Source organism: Polypterus senegalus, chromosome 17, assembly GCF_016835505.1.
Source record: "Polypterus senegalus isolate Bchr_013 chromosome 17, ASM1683550v1, whole genome shotgun sequence".
In the NCBI taxonomy this organism is placed as follows: Eukaryota; Metazoa; Chordata; class Cladistia; order Polypteriformes; family Polypteridae; genus Polypterus; species Polypterus senegalus.
Window position 1 is genome coordinate 34,697,518 of NC_053170.1, and position 12,158 is coordinate 34,709,675.

At 41.1% G+C, this 12,158-nt stretch overlaps 1 protein-coding gene across 1 annotated transcript in view; it reads right to left on the bottom strand.

Annotated features, from left to right (window-relative positions):
* LOC120518147 (mannosyl-oligosaccharide 1,2-alpha-mannosidase IA) overlaps positions 1–12,158 on the bottom strand; it is a 534,215-nt gene that overhangs the window by 300,648 nt on the left and 221,409 nt on the right. The window contains exon 2 of the mRNA XM_039740772.1: positions 6,571–6,667. Within this exon, the coding sequence (XP_039596706.1) occupies positions 6,571–6,667 (97 nt within the window). The remainder of the gene's footprint in view (positions 1–6,570; positions 6,668–12,158) is intronic.

Sequence of the window (12,158 nt, forward strand, 5' to 3'; positions counted from 1 at the left end):
TAAGTACCAGGAAGTTTTGAGGAATGATGAAATCCGCCTTCGGGTTTAGATGTGCTGCAGAGGCTATGCTGGCCAATCTCTCTGCAAAGTTTACACACTACTTGGCATCAAGGGGCTTTAAAAATATCAGCCACCCGAGCAGCAATAGAGGCTGCCGGGAAGAAGTTGGGTCCTGAAAAACACTGCCTGGGCCTTCTTTGTGAAGGTGTCTGATGTGACCTGATACACCAAATGATCTCACTGATGAGGAGTCCCAGTGCACCCTTTTGGATGGATCAGGTAATAAGTTAAAAGACTACACTGCATCATACCTTCCAAAGTACTCAGGGCGGTGGCCATTATGAAAAGCATAGTAAGATAAATAAATAACTCGATAGTGGTCACTCTCTGTATGGGGTCTGCATGCTCTCCCTGTGTCTATGTGCTTTTTTGTTTTTCTTCTGACATGTCAAAGAAACATAGGCTGACTATGAATTGTGGCATTCAGTACAGGGGTGGCTCCTGCTTTGCGCTTAGTCTTACAGGTCAGGCCTTATCTGAATAAGCAGTTAAGGAAATGGATGAATACCCACCATGACAGTCAATTGTCAACTATCGTAGATAACCTGTCTGCCCCAATAAAGAAAAATGAGCTACAGATCAACAAAATGACAAGAGAGCGTGAAGGGCTGTGAGCCCAAGTGCTCGTCACATCTGTGCCATTCTCCACGTCATTCTGTTTTTTTGAATGGTGACATGCTTTGTCTGTGGTGGGCTGGCGCCCTGCCCAGGATTTGTTCTTGCTTTGCGTCCTGTGTTGGCTGGGATTGGCTCCAGCAGACCCCCATGACCCTGTGTTAGGATATAGCGGGTTGGACAATGACTGACTGACTGACATGCTTTGTGGGGAAGAAAAGAAGGAAAACCACGTATTAACCACCAGCCCAAAGATCAAAGTGTTTTAGGGATGCCCATTACGTGAAAAGCAGGTCCCTGGACCGCTCTGGACTGCAGGTTCCTTTATAAAGAATAAACCCTCTCAAAATTGTGGCATTCACACCCTAGAGTATAAAATATGTCACGGCGGCAGCTCAGCTGCTCTAAATGTGTATTTCACTTGAACCCTGAAGCGGAAAAGCAAACTGGAAATCTGAATAGCAATCTTCAGGGAGCGCCTCCTCAGGCATTGCAGGGGGAAAAAGAAAAAGGCTGTGCAGAATTTCGGTCATTTTCAATCCTAGCAAGGTTAAATAATGCAACGGTGCAGGCAGCCACTAGCGGAAAAAAATAAACACACGGGCCAAGCGGCTCCATTGTGCGCCTGCCTTTGATGAAGTCTTCCACTGACAGATTTGAACTGATTTGAACAAGGGCAGCCTTGCATTGTATTTACATTCCTCCGGCTCTCATCGTCGTCGCCTGCCAAGCACACTTTGATTCGTATTGCACGAGGTTTGGTGGCGGCCTGCAAGGAACTCATCACATATCTGGCCTCTAATTTCTTTTTGCTTTTATATTTCATTCACCTTGCAGCAGAAAATTTCTCAAATCGCAATTTCAAAATTCTCAGCTTAAATAAGCTATTGCCACTGAAATACCAGAATGCCAGGATAGAAATGAGGATATACACTGAAGCACTGAATTGGTACTTAAAATACAAAATCAAAAAGCTCTAGAGATATGGACGTGTCACCAGAGGTGCATATGCGTGCATTTGTCACCATTTTAAGGCACCACCTTTAGAAGTATTTGGAAATCTTGATGGCAAATTTCTTTAAATTAAACGTGAAGCAGGTGAGGGCATAACTGGGGATAAAAGAGCAAACAAGGATAAGATTATACACACACATACACACACACGCACACTATATTCGGGAATAATTCAGTCCCTTTCACTTTCTGCATACTTTATTGTGCTGTAGATTTAATTTTAAACAGACACATTTGCCATTTTTGCACATCAATCTACACTCAATTACCCATGATTGCCAAAGTGAAAATATGTTTTCAGAAAGGTTTGCAAAATTTATTAGAAAATCAAATCATGAAATCTTTCATTCATACAAGTACTCAGACCCTTTACTCCTTGAGTAAGTCTTGACAAGCTTTCCACATCTAAGTTTGGACCATCTATCCCATGCTCCCCGGCAGGTCCCCTAATGCTCCATTAGATTGGATGCTGTCTTCAGGTCTCTCCACATATGTCCCATGAGCTTTGGCTGGACCACTCAAGAACTGTCAGACATCTGCTCCATAACCACTCTGGGTGATTTGTTGCCCCAGTCTGAGGTTACATGCACTCTGGAGCAAGTTTTCTTCAAGGACTTCTCTGCATTTGGCTTCATTCATCATTCTCTCAGTCCTGACCAGTCTCCTTGTCCCTGTCGCAGATAAGCACTCCCATAGCTTGATGGTGTCACCACCATGCTTCACCGAAGGGATGGTATTAGGCCAGTAATGAGGAGTCCCTGGTCTACCCAAAAAGCTCAATTTGTGTCTCTTCAGACCAGGGAATCTTTTTCTTCACACGCACAGAGTCCTTTAAATGCCGGCAGGTAAGCTCCAATTGGGATGTCGTGTGCCTTTTACTCAAGAGCAGCTTCCCTTAAGCCAGCCTCCCCTAAACTCCTGATTAATGGAGTGCTGCTGAGATGGTGGTCCACCTGACAGGTTGTCAGCAGATGACTTCTGAACCTCTGTTAGAGTGACCATTGGATTCTTGGTCACCTCCCTGACCAAGGCCTTACTTGCCCAGTTATTCCGTTACAATACAACTTCTTTTCTTGTATAACACTCTTCACTGAATGCTCTGTGAACAATTCTCAGTCAAAATATGAGTATGGATTAATAAATACAGAACTGGTGCACATATAAATGCAGGTTTGTTTAAACACACAGACAACAAGGTAGAAACTGATAAAATATAAATCGAAACCAACAATTATCTAACCCGCTATATCCCAACTACAGGGTCACGGGGGTCTGCTGGAGCCAATCCCAGCCAACACGGTGGCAGTCGTCAGGGGGAGCAGCAGAGCCTTACTTTGGGCTCTCACCACACCTGGGAGTGATTCCAAACCGCGCTAACGAGCCACCTGGAGCACTCCCAGGTGCCGCTTAAAAGAAGCTGCCTGCCTTCATTCCAGAAGACAGAGTCGAGAGGAAGAGGAGGATGGTTGTCTAAGAAGGAGTTGGGGAAAAGAGTGAGAGAGAAAAAGAGAAAGCCAAGAAGAAGTCAAAAGAAAGTGCTGAATAGTGTACTGGGCCTACTGTGCTTGTTGGTGCTTGATTATACACTGCTGCTGTGGGAAACAGTTTAGGAAGCGTTTTCCACATGATAAACATGTGCTGTGTTATAGACTTCTTCTTGGTGTCTGTCTGGTGCTCCCTATGCAGGCCACACTACCTAAATAAGCTTGGTAGATTAATGGCCTCCTCACTCACTTAATCCAGCTTCAAAGTGGGAAGGAGTGAGGGACCAACCCTGAACAGAAAAGCAGTCCATCACAGAGCACACTCGAGCTCCCTCACATCCTTACTTGAGAGGCTAGTCACCCTACAAATGTGAATAAAAAACTGGACTAACCAAAGAAAAATGAACACAGACGTGGAGACAATGTGCAAACTCCATAGCGACAGGAGCTGCGGCGGAATTTAAACCACAGGCTCCTGTCACTATAAAATGCATTAAGCATGTCTAATATGTATGCGCATACGTACACAAGCACACCTGCAACACATGAAGTAGAGCATTGACTATCTGAACCAGCAATTATCTAAACCCCCCAAAAAATACCACAGTATCCACTTTCAATGCCCTGGTAGTTATGCTGAAGTATTACTCCTGCCTCTTAATGCATCAGTTTCTGGTTATCTAATCAAAGACACATGCAGCATAGCTGCAGTTCCTCAAGGTGGTCCCAAATACAGTATTGGTTTTGGATGCAATTTCTAACTGGAATGACATTTGCAATTTTCCAGTTATCAGGTATTTGTCCCCTCTTTTGCTGCAGTGCCTGGGATTCCCCAAAGCCAGAATAACTTGGCTGCTTTTAGTGTTCTTGTGCAGAGTGATGTTTTCAGTTTTAATTTTCAGTGATGCCTCTATTTATCCATTTCTTCAGTCTTTTAGTTTCATTGGCTTTTGCAAAAAATTCCTGTAAAGTGACACCGTCTGTCATTTAGAAGTGCAGAGTTTTCACTTCCCCATTTTGTGTTTTCTAGATAATTCCTCTTTCCCATAAAGTTTGCTTTCCATAAGTTATAAGTTTTCAAAGAGGATTTAAAATTTTAATGCTGTCACTTAAATTATGAATAACTTCTGTTTGTATTATTCGGTCTTTATTGGTCTAAATGATGAAGTCCAAACAGAAATCAGACTGTTTTTGGGTGAGAAAACAAGTTATTTGCCATTCTCATCATTTCAATTTCCTCTTTTGTGTTTTTAATGTTTGTAAAGTTGAAATTCCCCATGACCACTACATCCTCTTTAATGCACATGTATTATCTTATTATATAATACACTACCATGGCTGTTCGTTTGTCTGTCCAGGATTTTAAATCATCTGTCGCTCGCAAGTCGTTTGAACTATTGACCTGAAATTTGGAACACATGTCCTACGTGACGTCTACGATCCCCTTTCAGGTGGAAATTATTACTCATTTTATTTTTATTTTATTATAGATTCAATTCTTGGCAGCGGGCAGCAGGGCAGCTGTGCGGTGCATGCATATGGGTGCCATTCTCATCCCTACCACCTTCACCATCACTTCCCCTACCTCTTCATATCTTAAATCATTCTTGAGGCAGATTGAAGACTTAAGTGCCAAAAATTTAAGAAAACGTACTAAGTAATTGCAACACAAACACTGACTTAATCAGTTTTAACGTGAAAACATGCTCACGAAAGAAGAGAAGACGTGGGCTGCTAGGGTGGAGAAAAGAAGAGCTGCTCAGGAAGCAGCAAGTGCATCAACCTCTGAGCAAACAAATGCTAAACGTACAGAGAAAGAGAATGAAAACTATGAAGAGCGCACTCAGCATTTACGACAAGCTGACACAGAGCGAAAGAGAATCACAACTGAGAACAAAACGCCATCCGGCGACGACAAAGAGACGCTAATGGCGTGAGAATAGCTAGAATGCTCTCAGTCAAGTGTATTCATGCAGTGCGCCGTTACTGGTTTGATTAAATAATTTGATATTACATGAAACCTTTACCTGTAAAGGTTTCATATCTTCATCATGGTGGAACAAGTGACAGAAAAAATGAGGAGACAAAAGGGGATCTACTTTATAATGTGCACTGATGGAGGATTTTGATGTACGTCTCCTAGAATCCCCTCCTCATAAAGTTTGTGCTTCTGCCCCCTCCTGATGTTGACCTAATTTGTTCCAAATGACATAAACAGCCCCTTGTATGTCCCGGCTGAAGACAGGTCAGGACTCTCCAGGAGAAGCACAGTCAAACTAGATGGGGTGAGGCATACCCAGGAACCTCTAAATGGAAGTGGACAGGCAATCAGCTTGGCCAGTTAAGAGGCACAATCGTGTCAGAAGGCCTTATTCATTTGAAGATCTCCATTACATGAAGCCTCATGAAGGTTTAATCTAAGTCAATTTCTGCTCAGACATTTTGAGTACTCTCAGTCAAAATACAATTAATTTTCCTTTTTCTTTTTATTTCATGCACCATTTAAAGCTTTTTATCTACTTAAGTGGCTTGAAATGACTACTTCTTACAAAAATTATAAAACAAAGACAAGAATAAGCTAAATCAACTTTTCTCCTGGCTAGTTCCCAAACTCCCATAAAATCAGCACAGGATTTCCTGGCAGTAACAAGATGTCAGCCCCTTCATTGCTCAGAATACAGCACTTACTGCACACCTTGAGGCTGCCTGGATGGAAGGTTGGAGGGACACGTCCTCCAGTGCCACCCAAACAATACAAAGACCTGGTTTGAGTGTGGGGATAAGGAGGTTTGACGTGAGCGGGTGTACCTGGCATGGCCCAGTGTCAGAGGGCACAGAGGTAAACCTGGGACACCTTCTCAAATGGCTTTAGGGATTCGATGTGCAAATCACCTGCATATGATGCCAATGCTGGACAATAAAGGCTGATAAATTAATGTAGTGAATTCAACCTCCAAATTTATGGGATAAAGAAACAAGTTTGTTGATGCAGGTTTGCTCCTGATGGCTTCTCAGATGACTTAGTTATCCTTTCTTTCTCAGCAAGTGGCAAGCATTGTGGCCCAGTGGTTAAGGTAACAGACATTAAACTTTGCAGATGCTGGATTGATCCCAACACTAAGTCACCATGCGAGACGGAACGACTTGTCTACACTTTAAATCTAAAATGACATAAAAAGAGACCTGTAGCTATGTATTTGTAAAGTGCCTTGGAGTGGTGGTCACTACATAAAGTGAAGGTTCTTATTTGCAACTCTGTTTTAAATGTTCCTAAGTGACATCACCAGAATTTGCTATTCTAACCTTATGCAGTTTGTAAATTCATTTCATACCATCATAAAAGGCATGGCCATCACGACACTTAAACCAAAGCATTGCCATGAATGAGCTTACTCACCAAACATGTTGCCAGTGTGCCCATTTTTGGTCAAAGGTCGCAGCTCATTCTTCCCCCAGGCATATAATTTATAATTATCCCAGGCAAACTTCATCATCTGTAAAGCAAGAAAAAAACAAGCGTTCAGTTTTCTCAAATGGACATTAAAAAAAAAAAATATATGGTGACGTTTACTAGTCAACTTTCGGGTCTTTTTCAAAGAGGTATAAGAAACCACTTTAGCGAATCGCTGCCTTAGTGAACATACAAGGCACATCATTGAAGAAGAGTGGGTTAAAAATGAGCAGAGAGACACAAGGACACCGTGTACTGAAAAAAAAGAAAAAGGAACAAGAAGACATTGTGCAAGGGAAGAGAGAGCAATCATACCAAACAGAGAGAAGACTTGGAGCCTGAAGGCTAAAAAAATAAATAATACATAATAATTCTAATAAAAATAACTGAACACACCAAAAGAGATCAACAGAGAGCACATCAGCTGTTAAACTACAAGAAACTCGCAGACCCACACAAGCACTTGACGGTTACCTACCAACAAATAACTAAATAGACACGCAAATTACATAATGCACTTTAACGATGTCAAACCTGCCAGAAAGCACTGGGCACACAGCAAGAAAAATGGTGCCAGTCTGTCACAGGGCCTCACATTTGGAATTTTATATTAAATATTATATTAACATACATGCACATACATATAAATATACTAGGGGCCTTCGCTCGCCAACCCCCCTGCCTGTGCTTAGCGCCAGCAACTTCGCGTCTCTGCCACTCGCATATGTGGATTTCACTTTCACCAAACAACAAATCTTGTAATTCTCGCAGATAGGCTTCTTCATTGGGAAGAGACACTACTTTTCAATGATGGCAACACGAATTAGACGAACTACAAGTCTCTCACTTAAAATTTAAAGCCAAACAATATCTACATACTTCATTCATATAACCTATGTCTATATATTCACTCTCTTCTCACGTTTAACTTTTTGTCAATATTGCAATGAATTTTGACATCGTAACAACGCAACGTAAAACGCAACGTATGCCCGTGAGTGAATATCTTTTCTTTCTCTCTACATGAACTGTGTCTGACAATAGCATTCACAGAAATGAGAAATGATTGGACCGTGTGCGTGGCTATGTGGGCAGGACTTTTCCAAATCTCTTTGCATAAAGTCTTGTCTCGCGGGGCTTGAAATTTTCTCTCGCGGGATTTCACTTTCACCAAACAACAAATCTTTTAATTCTCATGGAAACGCCTCTTCATTGGGAAGAAACTATACTTTTATTTCCTCTGATGGCAACACGAATTAGACAATCTACAAGTCTCCGACTTAAAGTTTAAATCTGAACAATATATTCAATCTCTTTTCGCTGTTCCGTTATTTCACCAAGTAATAATTTCCATTTGTTTGCACTAATACGATCTTTACTATCATTTTCTGGAGACTTTTCAAAATGTTGTACTTCCATTTTCTCTAACCTGCTGTGCATGTGTACCACGTCAACGTTTTTGATTTCTTTACGACATTCCACTTTGTCATCTACTCTTTGTCTTTTATTTCCAGCCTGGTTAAATCTCTTGGCACAAAGTCTCGTCTCGCGGGACATGAAAGTGTCTCTCTGCGAAAATCGTGTCTCGCCTCCTTCCAAGAATTTTTTTATAATAGGGAGACATATGTATACATATATACATATAAGGGTTGATTGAAAAGTAATGAAACTGACTTTTTAACTCAGAATTGGATGACTCAATAGACTCAGAACAAGTAACAGACTGTTTTGCAAAATCACTTCTAGCGATGCGGCTATGTTGTTTTTCACTTCATCATCATCAGATGTGAGAAGGTGCTTAAGAATTAATTTCTTTATTAATTATTCATTTCTTCAAGTCAAAGAAGAGTTACTCATTCTAAGTGGGACAATGCTTTGGTGTTGGGAGTGAAACTGAAAGCTGTGTTGTGGGAGACACAAAGAGTTCAGGATCACACAGATGTCGTCATATAACCTACTCTGCTCCTAACTGCTAAGAAACCACCACAATATTAAATGAGTTACTTTATTACTGTGAGGATCGCAGCCTGAGCCAAACGATACAATACAGCCTGATATTAAGACATCAATGTATTTAATCATTCCTGAATCAATCCTGTAGTGTAGTTTATCTTTGCCTGTGGCAATAATCAGTAAAAAAATATTAACCATTTGGATGACCTGGACTGATGGACACCAAAGCTTTTATAAGAGAAGCAGGGAGTTGCAGTTTTGGAGCTCAGCAGTTTCAAAGCAACTCTCACAGTAGGTAAGCATCAGTGATCACTATTACTAAAACAAGGTTGGGACCTGACACCCTATTAACAGCATTTCAAACATGCACGCTAAGCCATGGATTTAAAACCACAGCAGGTGCAAAAGAACACTGTGGGGTTGCAGGGCCAAAGCAGGGTGCCGCCTGGGCTCTTTATTTGTAGAGTGGGAATTGGTCGAATGTGCTAATTACAGACATTGGACTCACCTGGCGTGCATTTTATCTTATAGTTACATTTACTTATTTGTCTGATGCCTTTATCCAAAGTGACGAACATCATTTGAGATAACATTGGTTGCATTTCTTTGGGAGAGAATATTAAACAACAAAGATCAAGTCTTTCTTTCATCTAATCAAAAATCACAAGTTGAAAAGTCAAAGTAAGAAACACAAGTCAAAATTTAGGAACTGGGAAATGTAATTAGCACTACTACACACAGACAGAGAGTTTTTGTTTAGTTATCTGCAAACTCGGACGCATCTAACACATCAGTCTTTATAGCAGCGTTCTGTTGATGATAAATTGTGTAACCTCCAGGACTGTGCTACACAGCAACCCTCTTCAATGTGGAGATGAACATGACACAAAACAATTCATAATAACTGAACATGAAGCCCAGATTGAAAATAAATGACAGAATATGAACCTGTGCCTCAAAAAAATATAATTTTATAAAAAAAAACATGAAACACCCCGAATCCTGACAAAATCTGCACTCCCGCAGCAGGCTGGTGAAGCTTCACGTCTCAGTTCGTGAGAAGCTTTATTTAAATGCTTTGGGTGGGAGTGGGCATTCGTGGATTAAGATGTGGAATTAAAATAGTTTATGTTTTCTGATTGGTCTATAACATCATAACCATTCTTTTTAAGCTACAGTTTGTTATTCTGGGCGGTGTGTGCCAAAAATAAAGTCGATGATGTAGACAGCGAAACTCGCTCCAGTCATGCCAGAAGAGATTAGTGTGAAACTGCATGCTGGCAGAGGGAGCAAAAAAAAAAAGTGTCAATAATGATGAAATGGGTCTTCAAATGACAATATAAGAAAAAGAAAATCAGCATAAACTGAAATATAAAAGGCCTAATAAGTATTTGTGTCTTGTTGGAGACTAGTCTTGAAATTGCTGCTTCGCTGTACATGACAGAACGGACTAGATGGTGACCATCTGTTGAACGACAAGTTGTTGTAACCATCTAAAAATAAAGCACACATTTATAGAAGCATATGGCACAGTTGTATAAAATGAAATAATGTAAAGTTAAGACCTACTAGTTCACTGAGGTGAAGAAGAGTGGCAGCAAGTTGGTCAGAACTTCACTGCACTCTGTATGTGTTGTCAGTACTACTGGTACTACCGTTTTGTGCTGTGGTTGATGACAAGGACAAGGCTATCACTTGTTTGTGGTGATGTCTACTGCACGGCTTCGAAGTGTTACAGTACAAGAACTCTAACTGGACACCTTGACTTGTCAGTCATGCACTAAAGTGACATTAACAACAAAACAAAAGTGACAAATGACTTAAAAATCAAACAACCAAAGAATCTGAATAAACTAATGATAATTTCAATTATTACGATACTCACAGTCTCTGGGAACGGATTTATTGAATTTATGCATCACTGTGTTGACTCTCTGAGCCACATATGCTAGTGGGAGTCCCCCAAGAATTGCCTTGATGCTGCTTTGTGGCACAGGATGTCATTTTATTGATTTAGCAGAACTGAAGTGGGTCCTGTGGATGTCAGTGGGAATGGAAAGTAAAAATAAGGCATGTGCAGTCATCTGGTCCATGGTTTTTGCTATCCCGTGTGTTTTTTTCTCTGAATTCTAATTAATTTGTGTCAAATTATTTTTTATAAAGTGAACTTCTGCTTCTGGGTTCATCACACCACACACAAGAAGTGCACCATTCTATCTACGTACGGCTCATGGATGATGACACTTAAATATTTGTCACAAATTGAATCTTGTGTGTATATTCCAAAGCAGCATATTCCATAACAATAAGAAACATTCCGAAATGCAGATAGTAATAAGCACATACCAGAAATTCCAATTTGGACAACCTGCGTAGAGACTATACACTTTATGGCTGATGCATACAACAATACAGTTATTACTACACACTGCATTCCTTTTAGTACTCCACTCCTTTCATCTGCATTGCTGAGGAAACTTTGGATATTTTGGTATTTATTTATTGTCACCTGTTTTTACACATGCACTAGCATATATTATTGCAGGCAGGCAGGCAGGGAGGAGAGAGAGAGAAGACAGACAGAGAGAGAGAGAGAGACAGGGAGGCAGAGAGAGACAGACAGACAGACAGACAGACAGAGAGAGGCAGGGAGGCAGAGAGAGAGAGACAGAGAGACAGAGAGAGGGACAGAAAGACAGAGACAGAGAGAAACAGGGAAAGAGACAGAGAGAAAGACAGAGAGAGGCAGAGAGAGAGAGAGGGAACAGGGAGGCAGAGAGAGACAGACAGACAGACAGACAGACAGAGAGAGGCAGGGAGGCAGAGAGAGACAGAGAGACAGAGAGAGGGACAGAAAGACAGAGACAGAGAGAGGGACACAGACAGAGAGAGAGGCAGGCAGAGAGAGAGAGAGACAGACAGACAGAGAGAGGGACAGACAGACAGAGAGAGGGACAGAGAGAGACAGACAGAGAAAGAGAAAGAGACAGAGAAAGAAAGACTGAGAGAGGGAGACAGAGAGAGACAGACAGACAGACAGACAACACTTTTATTTGCTCCACACCAAGTGTTACTTAATTCAATAAGGAATTACATAAGCACATAAGTTACTTGTGTAAACAGAAGCATGGAAATGAACAAGTTATTTATCCATTTTCTCATGATTCTTCTGCATTTACAGCAGTAAGCATTGTGCACCTGTCCAGTATCACAGCTTTCTTTCCACAGACAGCAGGACATTGTAGGTTAACAGATAGCTTTGTATTAGCCTGGTATGAGTATGGGATCTATGTATGAATATTTAAATTTAATTTTAAAAATGTTTGGTATCCAAATGTAAAGACCTGAATGACTACACATCAATTAAAGAATGTCATTCATGCTAAACCAAACTTTGAGTCTTTGCAGGGCTCTGCCAAACGCTTTGGACCACTTGACACTGTGAGCTGGCACGGACTCCTCTTCTTCTTCTTCTTTACTTTTGTTGCCCTCCACCAGCTGATCGCCCGCTCATCGTCTTCTCACCTCCACTCACTGAAACGAGTCTCTTTTTGTCACATGGTTTTCTGATAATAGAAAAT